Here is a 17,015-nt window from a genome sequence, read left to right on the forward strand (position 1 = left end):
TTTGTGAACAATGGAGACTACAGAGTTCACTATTTTAGAAATATTCAGGTATTCTGCTTAGAGACAAAATATTTCTAGGGAAGTTGCTAGGCAGTTTTGGCTCTCTGTGAACTGACTGTTTTTGTTTATGACTTTTAGATCTGCTATTAAGTTGGAGTGTTTGGGGAGAATAGGCTGTATAATCACTGTGACACAAACATGCCCCAGCAACCTTGATTAATTCATGCCTGCTAAACAGAGACCACGTGTAATTATTTGTTATGCTATTTGCTTGCCATTAAGTCTCAAAAATGTCTTTGGTGTAGGAAAAGGGAAAACCTATTTCCTATAAAATGTGAGAACATAGATATTTTCTCTTTAAAGGAAAAGAAAAGAAACCACATTTGATTAAATGCAATTTTTATGGTTGCACGTGTAGGCAGAAAACTGAAAATAAAGTGTGTAAATTTAGGAAGTAAAAAATAGTCTGCCACAAAAATTCCTTTGTTTATGTAATTTACATCTGCTTTTGGAAGTCACTATTCCCCTCGTCCTCCTCCTCCTCCTCCTCCTCCTCCTCCTCCTCCTCCTCCTCCTTCTTTTTACAATTGAGATTATCAAGGGCACAAAAAATGTTATGAAGGGTTGAGTGAATCCTTAAGGACTATGGGCCTTTGGAAAGTTTGTACTAGCAGCAGCAAGAGAACAATATAATAATCTGATTACATATTCCCTTCATATATCAAACCACCAAAGTAAACTGCTGCATATGGAAACAAGATGTGTAAATTCTCTTTCCTTTTTAAGCAAACATCTTGAAAGACTTACTATTTCAGAACAGAATTAGAAAACTTGAGTAGTGCTTTGACTGTTAAGAGAAATATTACCTTGTGATCCCCTGGCCAAGTTGTCAGTGACATTTCTCACACATGCTAAGTAAGGAATATAAGGACTATCTGCTGATATATTTAAGAGGGCATCTTCAAAGTTTTCTAGTAGTAGGAGCCTATAGAATTGGAAAAGAATATGTAAATTAGGCATATAGAAATAAAGCAAAGCCATTTTGTTGAGTTCATTTGAGCCCCTGGTGTTGGCATGTGAAGCGGCAGGACTCTGGGTTCTCTGAGCACTTACCTTTCCCATGAGCATAATCAGCATATTTAATTATTTTAACATTCAATCATAAGTGATGTAAGATAATTTTAGGCACATTTATGGGGGGAAAAACTCACTGGGCTAGGGGTGCCTGATAAAATACGTAACTCCTAGGTAAACTTGAATTTCGTATAAATAATAGTTTTCCTTTTTTTTAAAAAAAAAATATTTTTCTTTGATTTCAGAGAGGAAGGGAGAGGGAGAGAGAGAGGTAGAAACATCAATGATGAGAGAGAATCACTGATCAGCTGCCTCCTGCACACCCCCCACAGGATCGAGCCTGCAACCCAGGCATATGCCCTGACCAGGAATTGAACCATGAACTCCTGGTTCACAGGTTGACGCTCTACCACTGACAATCATGGGCTGAACATAATTTTTCAACAAAAGTATGTCCTGTGTGTTTTTTTAATATTTTTTTATATTTTCTTTTTTTGTATCTTTTCCCTCTAAGCCAGGGGTGGGCAAACTTTTTGACTCGAGGGCCACAATGGGTTCTTAAACTGGACCAGAGGGCCGGAACAAAAGCATGGATGGAGTGTTTGTGTGAACTAATATAAATTCAAAGTAAACATCATTACATAAAAGGGTACGGTCTTTTTTTTTTTTTTAGTTTTATTCATTTCAAATGGGCCGGATCCGGCCCGCGGGCCGTAGTTTGCCCACGGCTGCTCTAAGCCTTGCAACCCCACACCATGCCTCAGTTTCTTCTCTTGTCCAATGAGAGGTAAGGGGTTAGATAATCTACTATATCTTTTACACTTATTATCATTCCCAAAATAAATTCATTTCATTGTAACTAAAGAGAAAGAGAGGCATCCAATGAAACAGTATATGTTCCTTTTTTAAAAATATCCAATTCAACATGGCAACAGTGTGGTGATTGCTGGGGGGAGCTGGAGAGAGAGGTGGAGGAAGATAAAGAAAGGATAAATGGTGATGGAAGGAGACTTGATTTGGGGTGATGAACATACAATACAGTGTACAGATGATGTGTTGTGGAATTGTGCACCTGAAACCTGTATAATTTTAATAAACAGTGTCATTCCAACAAACTCAATAAAAAAGAAAAAAAGATAAGGAAAAATGTAAAGAAACAACCAAGTTAGTGTTCCCAAATTAACCACTCTATGGTTTCTTTTTGACTGGCATATGAGAACATAGTCTTATATTTGGGGGGTATATGTATGTAAATGAATAAATGTGTGAGTTATGCATGCTCTTCACTTCAACTATGAGGCTGTTTATTTATTTTATAACTTCTTCCCTTAATGTCTACTGTTGAATTTTGTTATGGTAGAGATAGAATAAATGTCAATGAATGCTTTGGGGCCATCTACTGTGAATCAAACTGTACAATACACAAATTAACTACTTTTGTCAGATGTGTTTAACTTTGATTTTCAAATACCAAGGGAAGAGACTTATCCTGCCATAGCTAAGAAACATGTAAGGAAATGTATATGTTAACATTAAAGAAGTTTCAGAGTGCTTAGATGCAGATTAACAACACTGGGTCCTTGAGGGACTTTAAAAAAAATCTATGTCAAGAAAAGTCTCTAATGTGGCAGTCAGAGCACAGCTAATTGATCAGATGGCTGATCCTCATTTCACTATAATCCATAGCCTTCATATTAAAAACAACAGCAACCATCCCCAAAACCTCTTGCTTTTGTTTAGGCATATTTTTGAAGAGAGGCTCTCTCTTAGATATTGCCTTTCCTTCTTTTGTGTTTGTCTTCTTTTCTGTCACAGTTATTACAGCATAAAGCCATTCCCATCCCGGTGCAGTGCTCAATAGCAAAATATTGGCCTAACCTTCTAAATGGAGTGGCATAGAAGATTCTCATGATAAAATTTTAAGCTTAAAATAAAAAAAAAATGCTGCACTAGAAGTGACCTTGAAATATTATCTAAGCCATTCTCTTAGTTTCCTAAAGGACATTTGATGGACAAGATTATTGCGATTGGATTTAATATACTCCCCAAATTAAGATTCCATATCTATGTGCCACTGTCCTGGCATAAACATCCAATTATTTTTTCAAACAATTTAATATATGGGTCCTTTCTCTATAATTCTATCTACTTCCCAAGCATGCTTGTAAGAAGACAAGCTTGCAGATGTGTGCATGAATGAGTGCACAACACACACACACACACACACACACACACACACACACACACACAACAACAACAACAATAAAAACAATAATCTTAGAACAAAAATAAGGAGGAGGAAGAAGATCGAAGAAAAAAATATTTTTGAGCAGCTTTCTTTAGAAAATTCTGGACCAAGAAAGCCCCAAAATAAAAAATCCCTTCATTTTATCAATCTCAACAAGAACCATCTTAAAAGTATTGGCCTAACCTTCTAAATGGACTGGCATAGAAGATTCTCATGATAAAATTTTAAGCTTAAAATTAAAAAAAAATGCTGCACTAGAAGTGACCTAATAAACTGTCAGATAGCTGTCAGCAGCTAACTATGTTTACTGTAGCATTTGCAGGTCTTAAGTGCTAGCATTCTCGATGCTATGGATGCCTCGAGGCTCTGATAAAGATACCTGGCCTCAGCAATAACCATTCTGTTGTCTCAATTCAAGGCTTTTTAAAAAATTATTTTGATGGCTATAAACCCATCTGGAACATGGCATCCTAACAAGGGGGAATGTCCCAGGGCTGCTTGATTGCTCTGGGAAAAGCATCTGATTCAGCTACTTTAGAGGTGAAGAGAGGTGGAAACAGAAATAGGAGATGGTTTATGGGAGAATTTTGCCTAGAATTACCCAGAGTTGGAGAACTTCTTGTTCAATAATAGAAATATGATGAACAACTAAATGCATTTTATTTTAGAGAAACATTAATGGTTACCAATAAGTCCTACTATTTGTTATTATTTGTACAAATTTCCATTAGCATAGAAATATATCCTTTGGGACTAAAGTAAAAAAATTCAATAATATAATTTATCAAGCCTAAACAACCTTTACATAGTAGGCCATCTAGTCTCTAAATTTGCCCTGAGCTAGGAATTTACTTCAATCAGCTTCAACAGGCAACTGCTTGTATTTCCTCCAATAATTGTTACAGTCGTTACAGAGAGCTACTTATATTAATGGTCCTTAGCAGCCAAGGTTGCTGCTATTATTTCCCCTGCCTATATCTGGGACGACATATTTGCATGCCCCAATAAGAGTCCAACATTAAATTACCTACAAACAGGTTTGCTTCCGGAATACTACTGAAGCAAATATATTTTTGCATTGCCTTGACTGGGCATAAGAAATACTTTTGTTTTAAAAACTGAAATAAATATTAATGTAAAAAAATTGGAAGGTTATACATTTTTCATGATGAAAAACCTCAAAAAGGGTTGGAAATTGAACCTTCATCTAGATTTCCCATAGACATAAGACAACCAATCCAGATAGGACACATTGGATCTAGTTATGTAATCTTAGAATTGAAATGAGATCCCAATAAGTTTCAACATTAGTACACTTCAACTATACGCTTTTCTTTAATTAATCAAGAATTGACTTTCCTAGTCCATAGTCTTACATGCATGATTGAATTGTGCCTATGAATTGTTTTGATTGATTCAGCCAGCTTTCCTACCAATTTAGAAAAAAACAAACCAACAAACCAACAGAAAAAGACTTACTGTGCAGCCAGGCTGCTTGGAGAAAGTGAATGGGCATCTTCTTCATTCCATGTATGCGTTGTATTATCAGAGGTGCCTACAGTAATAACATTTATATAGGTCAATATTTAACATGTTTCCTTACAGTAGTTATATTTCTTAACAAATATCTTCTCAGGTCAAATTAAAGGGGGGGAAATGCAGAAAATCTGCAGAATTTTTCTCCAAAGGATTTTACAAGTAATGTCTATGCTCTTTTTGTTAAAAGGAAAAAAAAACATTTAGGATATTTATAGGAAAGAGATGACTACTAATCAAAATAATCCTAATGGTCAAGTACATGCATTTATAACAAATTATTTCTTTGTGCATCAAACCATTTATATTATTTTATCCTAAGACCTGAATGCATAGATGATTCTTGAATAGTATAATGCAGATTGACTACCATGTGCCTTGTTAATCAAATGAAGCCAATTACAGTCATGGATCACTGGGTTTTCTTTGCCTAAGTTGTCTAGAACTTAGGAACATCTGTCATCACTAATCGACATTTTTCATCTTTCAAAAAGCAGCCTCTGACTTCAATTGAATGCAGCTGTGAATGCAAATTGGCCAATTTAAACAGAATTCTGAGTGGTTTCAAATAATATGAACGTTTGGAGTGCGGAAGGTAATCACTAAGTTGGGTCTGTTGGAAGCCATATGTGAAGATCTAATTTAACGTTGAGAATTGCCCCCAGAAGTCAAATAGGTTGCTGATTCAGCTTGCCGCATAACGTTGTATCATTAAACAGTAAGTGTGCAATAGCATTCACATTGAAAATTGAAAGTGAAAATATTTGAAATGGTTACTGCATAAATAAAAACATCATAAATCCAGCACTTTCATTCAGCCCCTTTAGGAAAACACTATCACTTATTTCAGTCTTCTCTTCTGTCACTACTTATTCCTTATAAATAATTCATTATGTTTCAGTGCTGTCATTTTAACACTGGCCTAATCATTTTCAATGGAAAATTTTATTACCAGCACTAATAGTTCTACCATTGTCTCTAGTCGGAGTGTCCTATGGCCTTCTGAAAAGGTCCTAGTGCACAACAATGCACTCATCCATGCTTTCCCAGTGCTGATCATGTGGTCTATTTAAGTTAGAACGTGTGTAAAAGAGTATCACAGAATTAAAGACCTCCGTGTCTATCTCTGCATCAGTCATGTTTGAGTAATGTTTGCACCATCCCTAGTCACTGGCAGAGTGGCTTTTTCAGTTTTCCTGTTCAGCAGAGCGGAGTTTTCTTACGTTCAGCTCAAGGTGCAGCTCAATGTTATTGCTCTAATGATAGCAACGCATCAGTGGGCTAAAGGACCATGAGTAAAGATATGCAGAATAAATAAACCTAATTAATAATGGTAAAGCTGATTATTTATTGGCATCTATATAGAGAAGAGTCAAGGATAGGACTCTGTTGAGGTTTATACTTTTGTAATGTAAAAGTATATAAAGCCGTTTTTCTAAGACAAAATAGTTCTCACTTCAAACTCTAAGGTGATACTGATCATGTTCAGTGGCATTTGTATAATATGTTACATGGAGTTTCTCTTCCTCATCAGGCTACTAAAATGAGTACCTAGTAGAATTAACTTTGTACGTCAATGATAAACTTGGCCCTGATGTTAGTAGCACTTTTCCCTCTGGTCACTTTTGCTTCTGGACTATAAAGTATCCTGATAAAAATACTACACTTGCCAAACCGGTTTTGCTCAGTGGATAGCGCATCGGCGTGCGGACTGAAGGGTCCCAGGTTCGATTCCAGTCAAGGGAATGTATCTTGGTTGCAGGCACATCCCCACTGGGGGGGCGTGCAGGCGGCAGCTGATCGATCTCTCTCATCGATGTTTCTAACTCTCTATCCCTCTCCCTTCTTCTCTGTAAAAAATCAATAAGATATATTTTAAAAAACACTACACTAAATAGGCTTTAACAAAGTGGGAAATGTTACAGACCTTTAAAAAGTGAGATTTTACTGTTTTTAATTTATAGAATTAGACATATTTTAAAAATGGTGCCCATAGACATACAAAGTAATCTAGTGCACAGGTAACCTCTTTTACCAGTAAAAATGACTTTCTACTTAAAGATATAATCCTATCTAATAAAGAGGGAATATACAAATTGACTGTCACCCTGTCACAAAGATGGCAGTGCCCATAGCCACATGATGGTGGCGCCCAATCCCCTCAGCCCCACTGGAGTCCCCAGCCCTTTCAGCCCAGCTGGGGGGTGCGGCAGGCACATGGTGCGGCCAGACCTGCCCTCAGCCCTCCAGCCACCCAGGGCTGGCCCAAGGCACAGGCAAGCTTTGGATGTCGGCTGCCCAGCCTACCCGCAAGGAGCAGGCAAGCCTAGGATGGTGGTAACCAGGGCCGGCTGAGGCTTGCGCTGCTGGCAGTGGCAGCAGCAGAGGTGTGATGGGGGCATCGCCATCCCCTGACCACTGGGTCACCTCTCACCCCTGAGGGCTCCTGGACTGTGAGAGGAAGCAGGCCAGGCTGAAGCAGCCCCCTCCAGTGCATGAATTTTCATGTACCGGGGCCTCTAGTTTCATATAATTTACTACTTTGCAAAAAAGCAAACTTCAGCAAGTCACAAAGGTAATCTTTGCTCTCAAAATTCATTATTTATAAGTGGAAATGCTAAATACTAAACTCCGAAGCAGGGAGCCTTGCTTTGGCAGAGCTGAGGACTAGATTCCGTAACACAGGAAGTTAGGAGACAAACTTTTCCCCAAGTGTCTATTAGCACCTCCATATTTTCATGGTTGCTGAGTAGGCTCCTGAAGAAACCTTGAAGTATGTTCATAATCAAGGTTGAATCAGAAATAAACATGGGGAGGGGAGAAGATTGTAGAAACCAGTGTGAGGAGAAGAATGAGGGGACGGCTGTGGGGAAATGTATCATGTGGAAGGAATCTGGAACAATGAGTCAAACTCCATCCGTGACTGAAAGTGGAGCCATTCTGAGGTTTGGTGGTGGCAGGTGCTTGCATGAGATATCCTGGAATCAAGTGTGTAGACGTCCCAGTGAGTAAACAGGAGTGAGGCCATCTAGCAAAGAGCTCAAGGGACCCGGCTTTGGACATAGATCCAGGATTTAGTTTTACTTGCTGAATGTATCACATAGGCGAAGTGCCCCACCTCCCTTTGCCTCAGTTTCTTTGTCTGTAAAAATGGGTTAATAACTGTATTTCATGGAGTTGTCTTGATGATAAAAGGGACTTAAGATAACAAAGCACTTATCATCGATACAAAAAGTACTACCTTTTTATTGTCCTTCTTTGAATGAGGGATGTGAGATTTCCAAAACTCTATTAGCCCTGTCATACGTTAGAGAGGACCCAACAACTCTGCTATGAGATACCACCCCACTCCAGCTTAACTGAAGGCAAAGTCAAGGGAGAAAATGTGTTCCCTTCACAAATATGGCTCAATGCCATGAAGAATGAGCCCGGCGTGGCCTGGCAATGTGGCAGGAGGATGTACTGGGTGTTAGAGACCCCTGAGCTGTTGGTCGCTGGTTGAGCCCTCAGCGACAAGTTCAGGTTTCCTGAAAGATTTCCTCAAATACCTAGAAGGATTTTTCAAAGTCCAGAAAGTTTCTACATAAGCAGGTAGGGACTTGGGCTTAATAACCTTTAGGAATTGACATTAAAACCACCGCGTTGATGTTCTCAGACTGATGAAGTCACAAGGAGGAAATTAAAACAAATTTAATTAATCATATCAAGTTTTCAAATAAAACATTTCTTTGATGTATTTCCTTGCCATCTTGACCATCCAATGACATGTTTCAATACTTGCAAAACTTATTACTATATGCATAGACATGAGACATGGCTAATGCAAAATATTGGAATACTGAATTATATTGTTCACCAGGATAAATGGTTTGCTGCCTCAGTTAATAAGAAGTGCTGCTTACTCCTCTGGCTTCTAAAGCACTGATGAGCTTTTGTCATTTGTAAAACATTTTTTTAATGTTATCTCTTTATATAATTACAAGGTGTGAGTCTGCAGGTGAAAAGGAAAAGAATGATAAGGAGACACTTGAAGTTCTCGAGTCTTTAAAATGCAAATACAAAAAAGAAATACGTAGGAAAGAAATGGTGTTTGTTAGTACACTGTCTGGTTTTCTGGCCCGGACTTTTTAAAAAGGGTAAGCCTTTCACAGCACCTCCATGTTCGTTAAGACCTTGAATTTAACAAAAATCTTGAAAGCTAGTCATTAATTCTGTAATTGTAGATGTGCAAAATGCTCTAGACCAGCGGTTGGCAACCTGTGGGTCGCGACCCCTTTTGGGGCGAATGACCCTTTCACATGGGTCGCCTAAGACCATCGGAAAACACATATATAACTACATATTGTTTTTGTGATTAATCACTATGCTTTAATGATGTTCAATTTGTAACAATGAAAATACATCCTGCATATCAGATGTTTATATTATGATTCATAACAGTAGCAAAATTACAGTTATGAAGTAGCAACGAAAATAATTTTATGGCTGGGGGTCACCACAACATGAGGAACTGTATTAAAGGGTCACGGCATTAGGAAGGTTGAGAACCACTGCTCTAGACTAACAGAAGTTGGTATCCAAGAATACGTTAGACCCTCCAGTGAGAATTCTTCAAGGCCTTTCCAAACCTGCTTTTCATATGAAAACTAATGGTTCGAGACCTTACAATGAGTAATCAGCTTGTGACCTGACATTCTCAGGGTACTTATTTGTCGATCCAAAGATAAAGACCACATATTTAAAAGCTGACAAACTCAGTTGAGAAGATGTAATTCTAAACTCATTCAGGAAAGCTAAATGCAAACAGAACATTTTACTTGGGAATTAGGGACTTATTACAGCCCTAAATATCTGTGTGTGTGTGTGTGTTTGTGTGTGTGAGTGTGTGTGTTTTCATGTGTGGTATATGATGCTATTCTACATATGCAAAGGTGATATTTTCGGACTCACTAGCATCATGCTGTAGCCTTGCACTGGGATTGACAGTAGATTTATATTTATCTACTCATGCTCCAATGTCCATCATGCATTTTCAAAATGGTGGTGGAGGGGTATATTTTACCAATAAAAGACTCATCCTGATTAAAAAGCCAACATTTGGAAATGAGGGCAAAAATTCTGCAATTCAGTGTTCCAAAAAGTACTAGGTAAAATCTGTTGAGGCTTACTCCTGATATTTATTTTCCTTACCAAGTATAAACAGTTTTACAAGCTGAGAGATTATTTTCACCTAAATAAAAGCTCTAGAAAGCCACAGTGTCTTTTCTGGCCATTTCTCCCTTTCTCCACTCTGATTAGCCAGATGTCCAGATTTAGTCCAGCATATGCCCCCACCTAAGAATCATATCATCCATAAATGATTACTTCCATTGCACTCTGTTTTATACTCTAACAGGCTTTGAGACAGAAGAGGATAGAGTAAGATGGAAATACAATACCTTGAGCTGGGGAGTTCAGAGTGTACAGCAGATGTTTAACAGATTTATGGAGAGTTCTGAAACCTTCGTTAGTTGTGAGACGTGGAAAAACCTTCTGCACGACCAGCAGCGCACTAACAAGTAGAAAAACAATTAAGCCAAATCGCATTTCGGGGTTTGCAGGCAGAAACAAAAGGTTACTCAAGGAGAAAATGTCTGCAGCAGAGAAAATATTCTTATAACAGAAAAAAAGAGACAAGATGGCGCTTTTGTTGTTAAATTACATGTTTGTCTTTTCATGCATAAAATCCCAACAAAATTTTCATAAATTAGAGCATGTTTCCAGGATTTTAAAGCCTGAGCCTAAAAGTAAGGGAGCAAAGTTCACATCGGTTGTTTCAATTAAGATTTAAAGATAAGTGATTAGGAATGGTTACTTCCAATGAAAGGATATCACTTTTTTTAAGTAAAGGAAAATTTTAAATATTGAAGATTATTTTCATGAAAAATCACACCCTAATAAAAGAATAATTATTATTTAAGCACTTGAGAAATATTTACCTCTTGCTAACTAAATGGTAATGTTTTTGGGAAAAAATGGAGCTTGCCCTAATTAAAGGCTTCATTCTGCCCTCTAAGTAGCCCACAGGCACTCCTCCAGGGGTAGCTCAAAATTAATATCCAGACTAAATGGCACTGTCTCCCCAGGAGACATAATAATGTTACCAATAAGATGGGCAGTCTGCATTGGAAATAGACAATCAGAAAATTCACTTATGCTTGACTTCATTCCATATTTCTTAAAAGCAATTAATTACTTAAGAAACGCAATCCCCTTTTTGTCATTAGATATTTTTAAAAATACTGGTATTGTACATGTATGTCTGAATTTCATATATACTATGATTGATATACCAATGATCAAAGCTAAGGCAATGCTTTAATTTACATGAGTAGTAACTAGAACACAAGGCTCTGTTAACAATTTTCCATTGTAAAGTCAAATGTAGTACAAATTAGCTAATAGTTCTCCCCATGCCTCTCAGCCAACTAAAGGCTTTCTCTAGCAGTAGATACCATATGTGCATATATGTTAATGGTTTTTACAATATTTTTTGAATTTTTATTATTTAAGATTATTTTAATTTTAGCTCCCTCGCTATGGATTAAAGCTATATTTAGATTGCTAAGTTTTGTATTTCCTCTAGTTTGTAGTATAACATTAGGATATACATATAGATAATGATGTATTTGTGTGTGTGTGTGTGTGTGTGTGTGTATAATTTCATTTAGTTCTGTACTAATTCCATAAAGTCAATTTTATTTGGCTTTTTGAAGATGGGACAATGAAAGTTGAAAAAGTTATATGACTTACACAGTTTTATCCAGTTAATAATAACTAGAGCTAGTTCTGTCTAATTTCATAAGAAAGTTTATGTTCTTTCCACTCTATGTCTCACATCTGGAATAGAAACTTTGCCCCAACATGGAAAGGAGGAGGGCAGAGCATTTCTTAACAGAGTCCACAGGCATCGTTACCTTGTTATGCCAGCGGTGTGGTTGGCCATAGAGACGTGGCTATATTCTTTTCATCTCTACTCGCATTTTTAGATTTTCCCCAAGAATTTCCTGGTTCTCTGACTTTAGTTGTTTCTGAACCCTGGTGACCATATAACCAGTTAAACAGCCTCAGATCCTAGATCTGCCAGCCTTCTCCCAACGAGACCTGCTGCCAGGCTTATCTGACCTGTTGTCCAAAGGAACACCTTCAAAGACTGAATACTGTTGGTCAGTGCATGTCATAGCAAGTGGTTGAGCGGTCTTAGCATATCATTAGCATATTACACTTTGATTTGAATGGCCGGATGGTCGACCAGACACTTAGCATATTAGGCTTTTATTATATAGGATGTAACCACCATCTAATAAAGATACAGGCATTTTGATAAAACCTACCCCACCAAAAAATTTTTTCCTCATTCTCCCAGCAGTTGCCCTAAAGTACACTGATATGATTTCTAGTACTTTAAAGTAATTTTATCAATTTGGGAACTTCATTCAAATAAAATCATACAATACCTACACATTCTGTATGTTATTGTTTTTTTGGCCTAGGTTGTTTTATGAGCATGATATTCATAAGATTTATTCATCTTGTGTGGTTTAGTGATCTGTTTATTTTATTATTGAGTAGAATTCCAATGTATAAATAAACTATACTGTTGTCATTCTGTTTGCAAATATTTGTTTTTATCATCTAATTTTTAGCTATCATGAATAAACCTGCTATAATCATTAGCATAGAAGTCTTCATGTGGGCATACATTTTCATTTTCTTGGTAAACACCCAAGAATAGAACGCCACATTATATGGATCTACTGTTAACCTCATTAGAAGCTGTCACACTGTTTTCCAAAATGGTTTTATCATTTTACACTTTAACTAGCAAGCTATAAGAGTGCCATTTGCTCTACATTCTTGCCAACAATTGGGGTTGTCCATCTTTAAAAATTTTACCCATTCCAGTGAGTGTGTAGCAATATCTTACTGTAGTCTGAATATTATTTTGACATTTTTCATTGCTACACTATACATCCATACAATTTCTCTTCTCCTTTAATTGATTTTCCTGTTTGCTTTCTAAGACAGAATATAAATAGGAGTAAGAGGATCTAGTATAAATATTCTGGGTGAGTAAAAATTTCCCTACATGCTAAAATGAGGACCAACCTAGAAAATCAAATTCCTAATATGTTGTTCCTTCTACAAATTAGTTATGACATGCTATTGTGGAAAGAGCACGGGACTCAGATTCCTTGAGTTCAGGTTCTGTTTTTGCTACTTACCAATTGTAGAACCTTGGTAAGTCATATGACCTCTGTGAGGTTTTATTTCCTCTTCTATAAAACGGGGATATCTGTTTTCTCTATCTCAAAGCACTGTTGTGAGGATTTAATGTTGTGAGATTAATGTGCCAGCATAAGGGTTTATTATAAGGTCTTTGAATAAACATAAGCTCTTGGAAGCTTTCCAAAGAAGATGAGAACACTGTTTTCTGGTGCTTCAGACATTAGAGATGGAATTCAGTGTACTGTTAATGACATATTAGAGAGAAAGCCTGCGTTCTGGAGTTGGAAATCTCAGGTTTAAACCCTCCTAGCTGCATGATCATCAGATATTTAATTTTTATGACCATCTGTTACCTCATTTATAAAATAAATAATAGTTTACTTGCAGAACTTAATGTGATATTATAAAGGGCCCAGTGAACAGTCTGGTATGTAATGGGACTCAATGATTGACAGTTGATGTAGTTATTGTTGATTATTTTTAATGCTCATTTTTAACTTAACTAGACGGGACAATCAAAGCCTAAGTATCATTCCATTAAACTGTAAATGCTGGCCATACTCTGGTCTCTTTTATAAGGAAAGCAACCTTTAAAGGGGTTTCTTCTGCAAAAATTTCTCATTTTTTGTGTTCTATGTGTCAAATAAAGCCAACCCAATATGCAGGGTCAGAAAGATCATGCATAGCCTGGCAGCACAGGAGAGAGACCAATCCCTTTGAGGTGACTCAGTTCAAAACTCTAATAAACAGGGTTGTTTCATATTGGATGGTGTCAACCAAAACCCAATGAAATATTTATTCTTAGGTAGTTTACATGCTACATACATGGAGCTCTTGTCCCTGAATGAACCTGAGTCAGTGTTCCAGTCTACCATTGGTCCTGCTATGCACCTCTTTCTCAGAAACTCAGGGATACCAACTGACAATCTAGTTGTAACATTAGTGCTCTTCCTCACTTCCTTATGTACATTTTGATAACCCTAATGACCTTAATGTGTGTTTCCTCTTTGCTTAACTAACACCTTTACCTTCATTACAAAAATCTGCAATAAGGTGCTGAAGGGTTATTTACTCCAATTTTACCTACCTACCAACGATCCTCACAAGTAATATTTTTAAAAACGGACTTTTTTATATAAATAGTAACATCTCAATTCTTACATTTTTCTTACCTGTTTGCATTTCGAAGAACATCAAATACATGGCTTAGTGTCGTGTCATTCTGAAACACATCTGGAAAACTAGAGAGAAGCTGCCACACAGCTGTCTGCTCTTGCACTTTTGAGAAGAGGGATAGAATTTTGACCATATCCTGAAATACTGTCTTCTGGTTATTGGGGTCCCTTGATATCTTTAAAAAGTAAAACCACAAACAGGACAAAATGAGACTTCAACATTTGTAATCACATGGCTTATTGCAATAAACATCTAGATTCTCACATAAGCCATTCTCTCAAATTGTTAGTGACACAGTGGTCGGCAAACTGTGGCTCGTGAGCCACATGCGGCTCTTTGGCCCCTTGAGTGTCTAAGCCTTAGGAGTACCCTAATTAAGTTAATAATAATGTACCTACCTATGTAGTTTAAGTTTAAAAAATTTGGCTCTCTGCCAAAACCGGTTTGGCTCAGTGGATAGAGCATCAGCCTGCGGACTGAAAGGTCCCAGGTTCGATTCCGGTCAAGGGCATGTACCTGGATTGCGGGCACATCCCCAGTAGGAGATGTGCAGGAGGCAGCTGATCGATGTTTCTCTCTCGTCGATGTTTCTAGCTCTCTATCTCTCTCCCTTCCTCTCTGTAAGAAATCAATAAAATATATTTTTTAAAAAAATTTGGCTCTCAAAAGAAATTTCAATCGTTGTACTGTTGATATTTGGCTCTGTTGACTAATGAGTTTGCCGACCACTGTACTCAGTTTGAAGTCATCCTTGACTTGAAAAGACAATAACTATTTCTTTTGCTCTTATACATAATTGCATTTTCCCTATACCTACAGAAATTGGCATATTTAAAGTTTGGATAACAGAGCTATATTTGGAATTACATTTTTGGAGATTAATTTCTTAAAATAAAATTAGCTTCTGAGTAATATTTTTATTTTTCTCTAGGACCTGGTTTGGGAGGTACAGTCATATCCATTAGTAGATCTTATTTACTTTGGTGGAGAACCCTTAAAACTTCATATATGAAAATGTTAACTATTATCAAGTATTTATACTCACCTGAGAGAATTGATTTGTTAATTCTTGGAGAGAAGACTCTAAAAGGGTCATATTGGACAGGCAAAATTTGTTTAAAACATTTTTCCCTAGAGTAGTCCAAGAAAAGGTGTAATCAGCAGTGTATCCTGGGTAGCTCTCACACAGCTCTCTTCGTATGTCTTCTGAAGTTGAATTTTGATTTAATAGCTAAAAATGTGTATGGGAAGAGTGGAATGATTTTGTTAGTAAATACAGATATTAAAGTGTTCCAGTCTTTAATGAAATATATTTTCACAATAGTCATTTTAAGTTTCTGCATTATAGCAAAATAACACTAAAAGACACTGGGCTTACCCATGAAGAGTCATCAAATGTGTGAATGCAGTAATTTTTGTCATTGTTACAATTTAAATGATTTTCATATAATTTGTTTAACTGAATTCATTTCTTCTCTCTGACCAGAGAACCTAAAGGCATCAGATCTTTTCTGACAAAAATCTTCAGGCTTAAAAGCCTTAGTGTTTCCTTGGTACTTAGCAGCAGAGACTCCGGTTTTCTAACTCTTTGTGACCCCTAATGGCAAACTGGCCATGATCTTCGAAAGGCTTCCAAAAAGTAGCATCATAAGGGTTTATTCTCAAGCCTAACAGTATTTATTCAGAGGAAAAACATGGGTTATGTTTCATTTGTAAAGCAAATATTTTATTTAAGAATTATGCATAAAGCCCAGCTGGCGTGGCTCAGTGTTTGAGCATCACCCTATGAACCAGACGGTCATGGTTCGATTCCCAGTCAGGGCATATGCCGAGATTGTGGGCTCAGTCCCCAGTGGGGGGCATAAAGGAGGCAGCTGATCAATGATTATCTCTCATCATGGATGTTTCTATCTCTTTCTCCCTCTCCATTCTTCCCTGAAATCAATAAAAATAAAACTTTAAAGAAAAAAAATAATTATGTACTAGTATATGAAGGAAAAAAGAAAACATGTATATGAAAATACATAAAAATATATAATTACCGAAAGAAATAATTGGAAAGCATTTTCATTATGGAATCATAAGTCCCCCATATATTTCACAATACTGATCAGTCACAGATGCAGCAATATTTTCAGCTACAATATTGATCACATTCCCTATTATTGAACTTGCTTAGATATTTATAGAACCAACTAGGGGCCCGGTGCACGAAATTCGTGCACTGGGTGTGTGTGTGTGAGTGGGGGGAGTGTCCCTCAGCCCAGCCTGCCCCCTCTCACATACTGGGAGCCCTCAGGCGTTGACCCCCATCACCCTCCAATCGCAGGATCGGCCCCTTGCCCAGGCCTGACGCCTCTGACAGAGGCGTCAGGCCTGCGCAGGGGAGCCTCATTTCCCCCCCATCACTGGTTCTGCCCCCAGCCCAGGCCTGATGCCTCGGCCAGAGGCGTAGACCCCCATCACCCTCCAATCGCCTGATCGGCCCCTTGCCCAGACCTGACGCCTCCGCCAGAGGTGTCAGGCTTGGACAGGGGACCCCCATGTCCCCCTTATCACTGGCTCTGGCCCCCGCCCAGGCCTGAGGCCTCTGGCCCAGGAATCATGCCTGGGCAGGGGACCTCCATCTCCCTCTGATCACTTGCTCCACCCCCCGCTCAAGCCTGACGCCTCTGACCCAGGCTTCAGGCCTGGGCAAGGGGACCATCATATC

General features: G+C 37.8%; 1 protein-coding gene across 1 annotated transcript in view; it reads right to left on the bottom strand.

The window, feature by feature from the left end:
• Positions 1-17,015, bottom strand: part of ABCA12 (ATP binding cassette subfamily A member 12) — a 175,683-nt gene that overhangs the window by 83,497 nt on the left and 75,171 nt on the right. The window contains exons 6-10 of the mRNA XM_059703068.1: positions 15,348-15,533; positions 14,299-14,477; positions 10,297-10,409; positions 4,802-4,877; positions 867-985 (exon numbers count right to left, since the gene is read on the bottom strand). Of these exons, the coding sequence (XP_059559051.1) occupies positions 867-985; positions 4,802-4,877; positions 10,297-10,409; positions 14,299-14,477; positions 15,348-15,533 (673 nt within the window). The remainder of the gene's footprint in view (positions 1-866; positions 986-4,801; positions 4,878-10,296; positions 10,410-14,298; positions 14,478-15,347; positions 15,534-17,015) is intronic.

Source organism: Myotis daubentonii, chromosome 7 (genome assembly GCF_963259705.1).
Source record: "Myotis daubentonii chromosome 7, mMyoDau2.1, whole genome shotgun sequence".
In the NCBI taxonomy this organism is placed as follows: Eukaryota; Metazoa; Chordata; class Mammalia; order Chiroptera; family Vespertilionidae; genus Myotis; species Myotis daubentonii.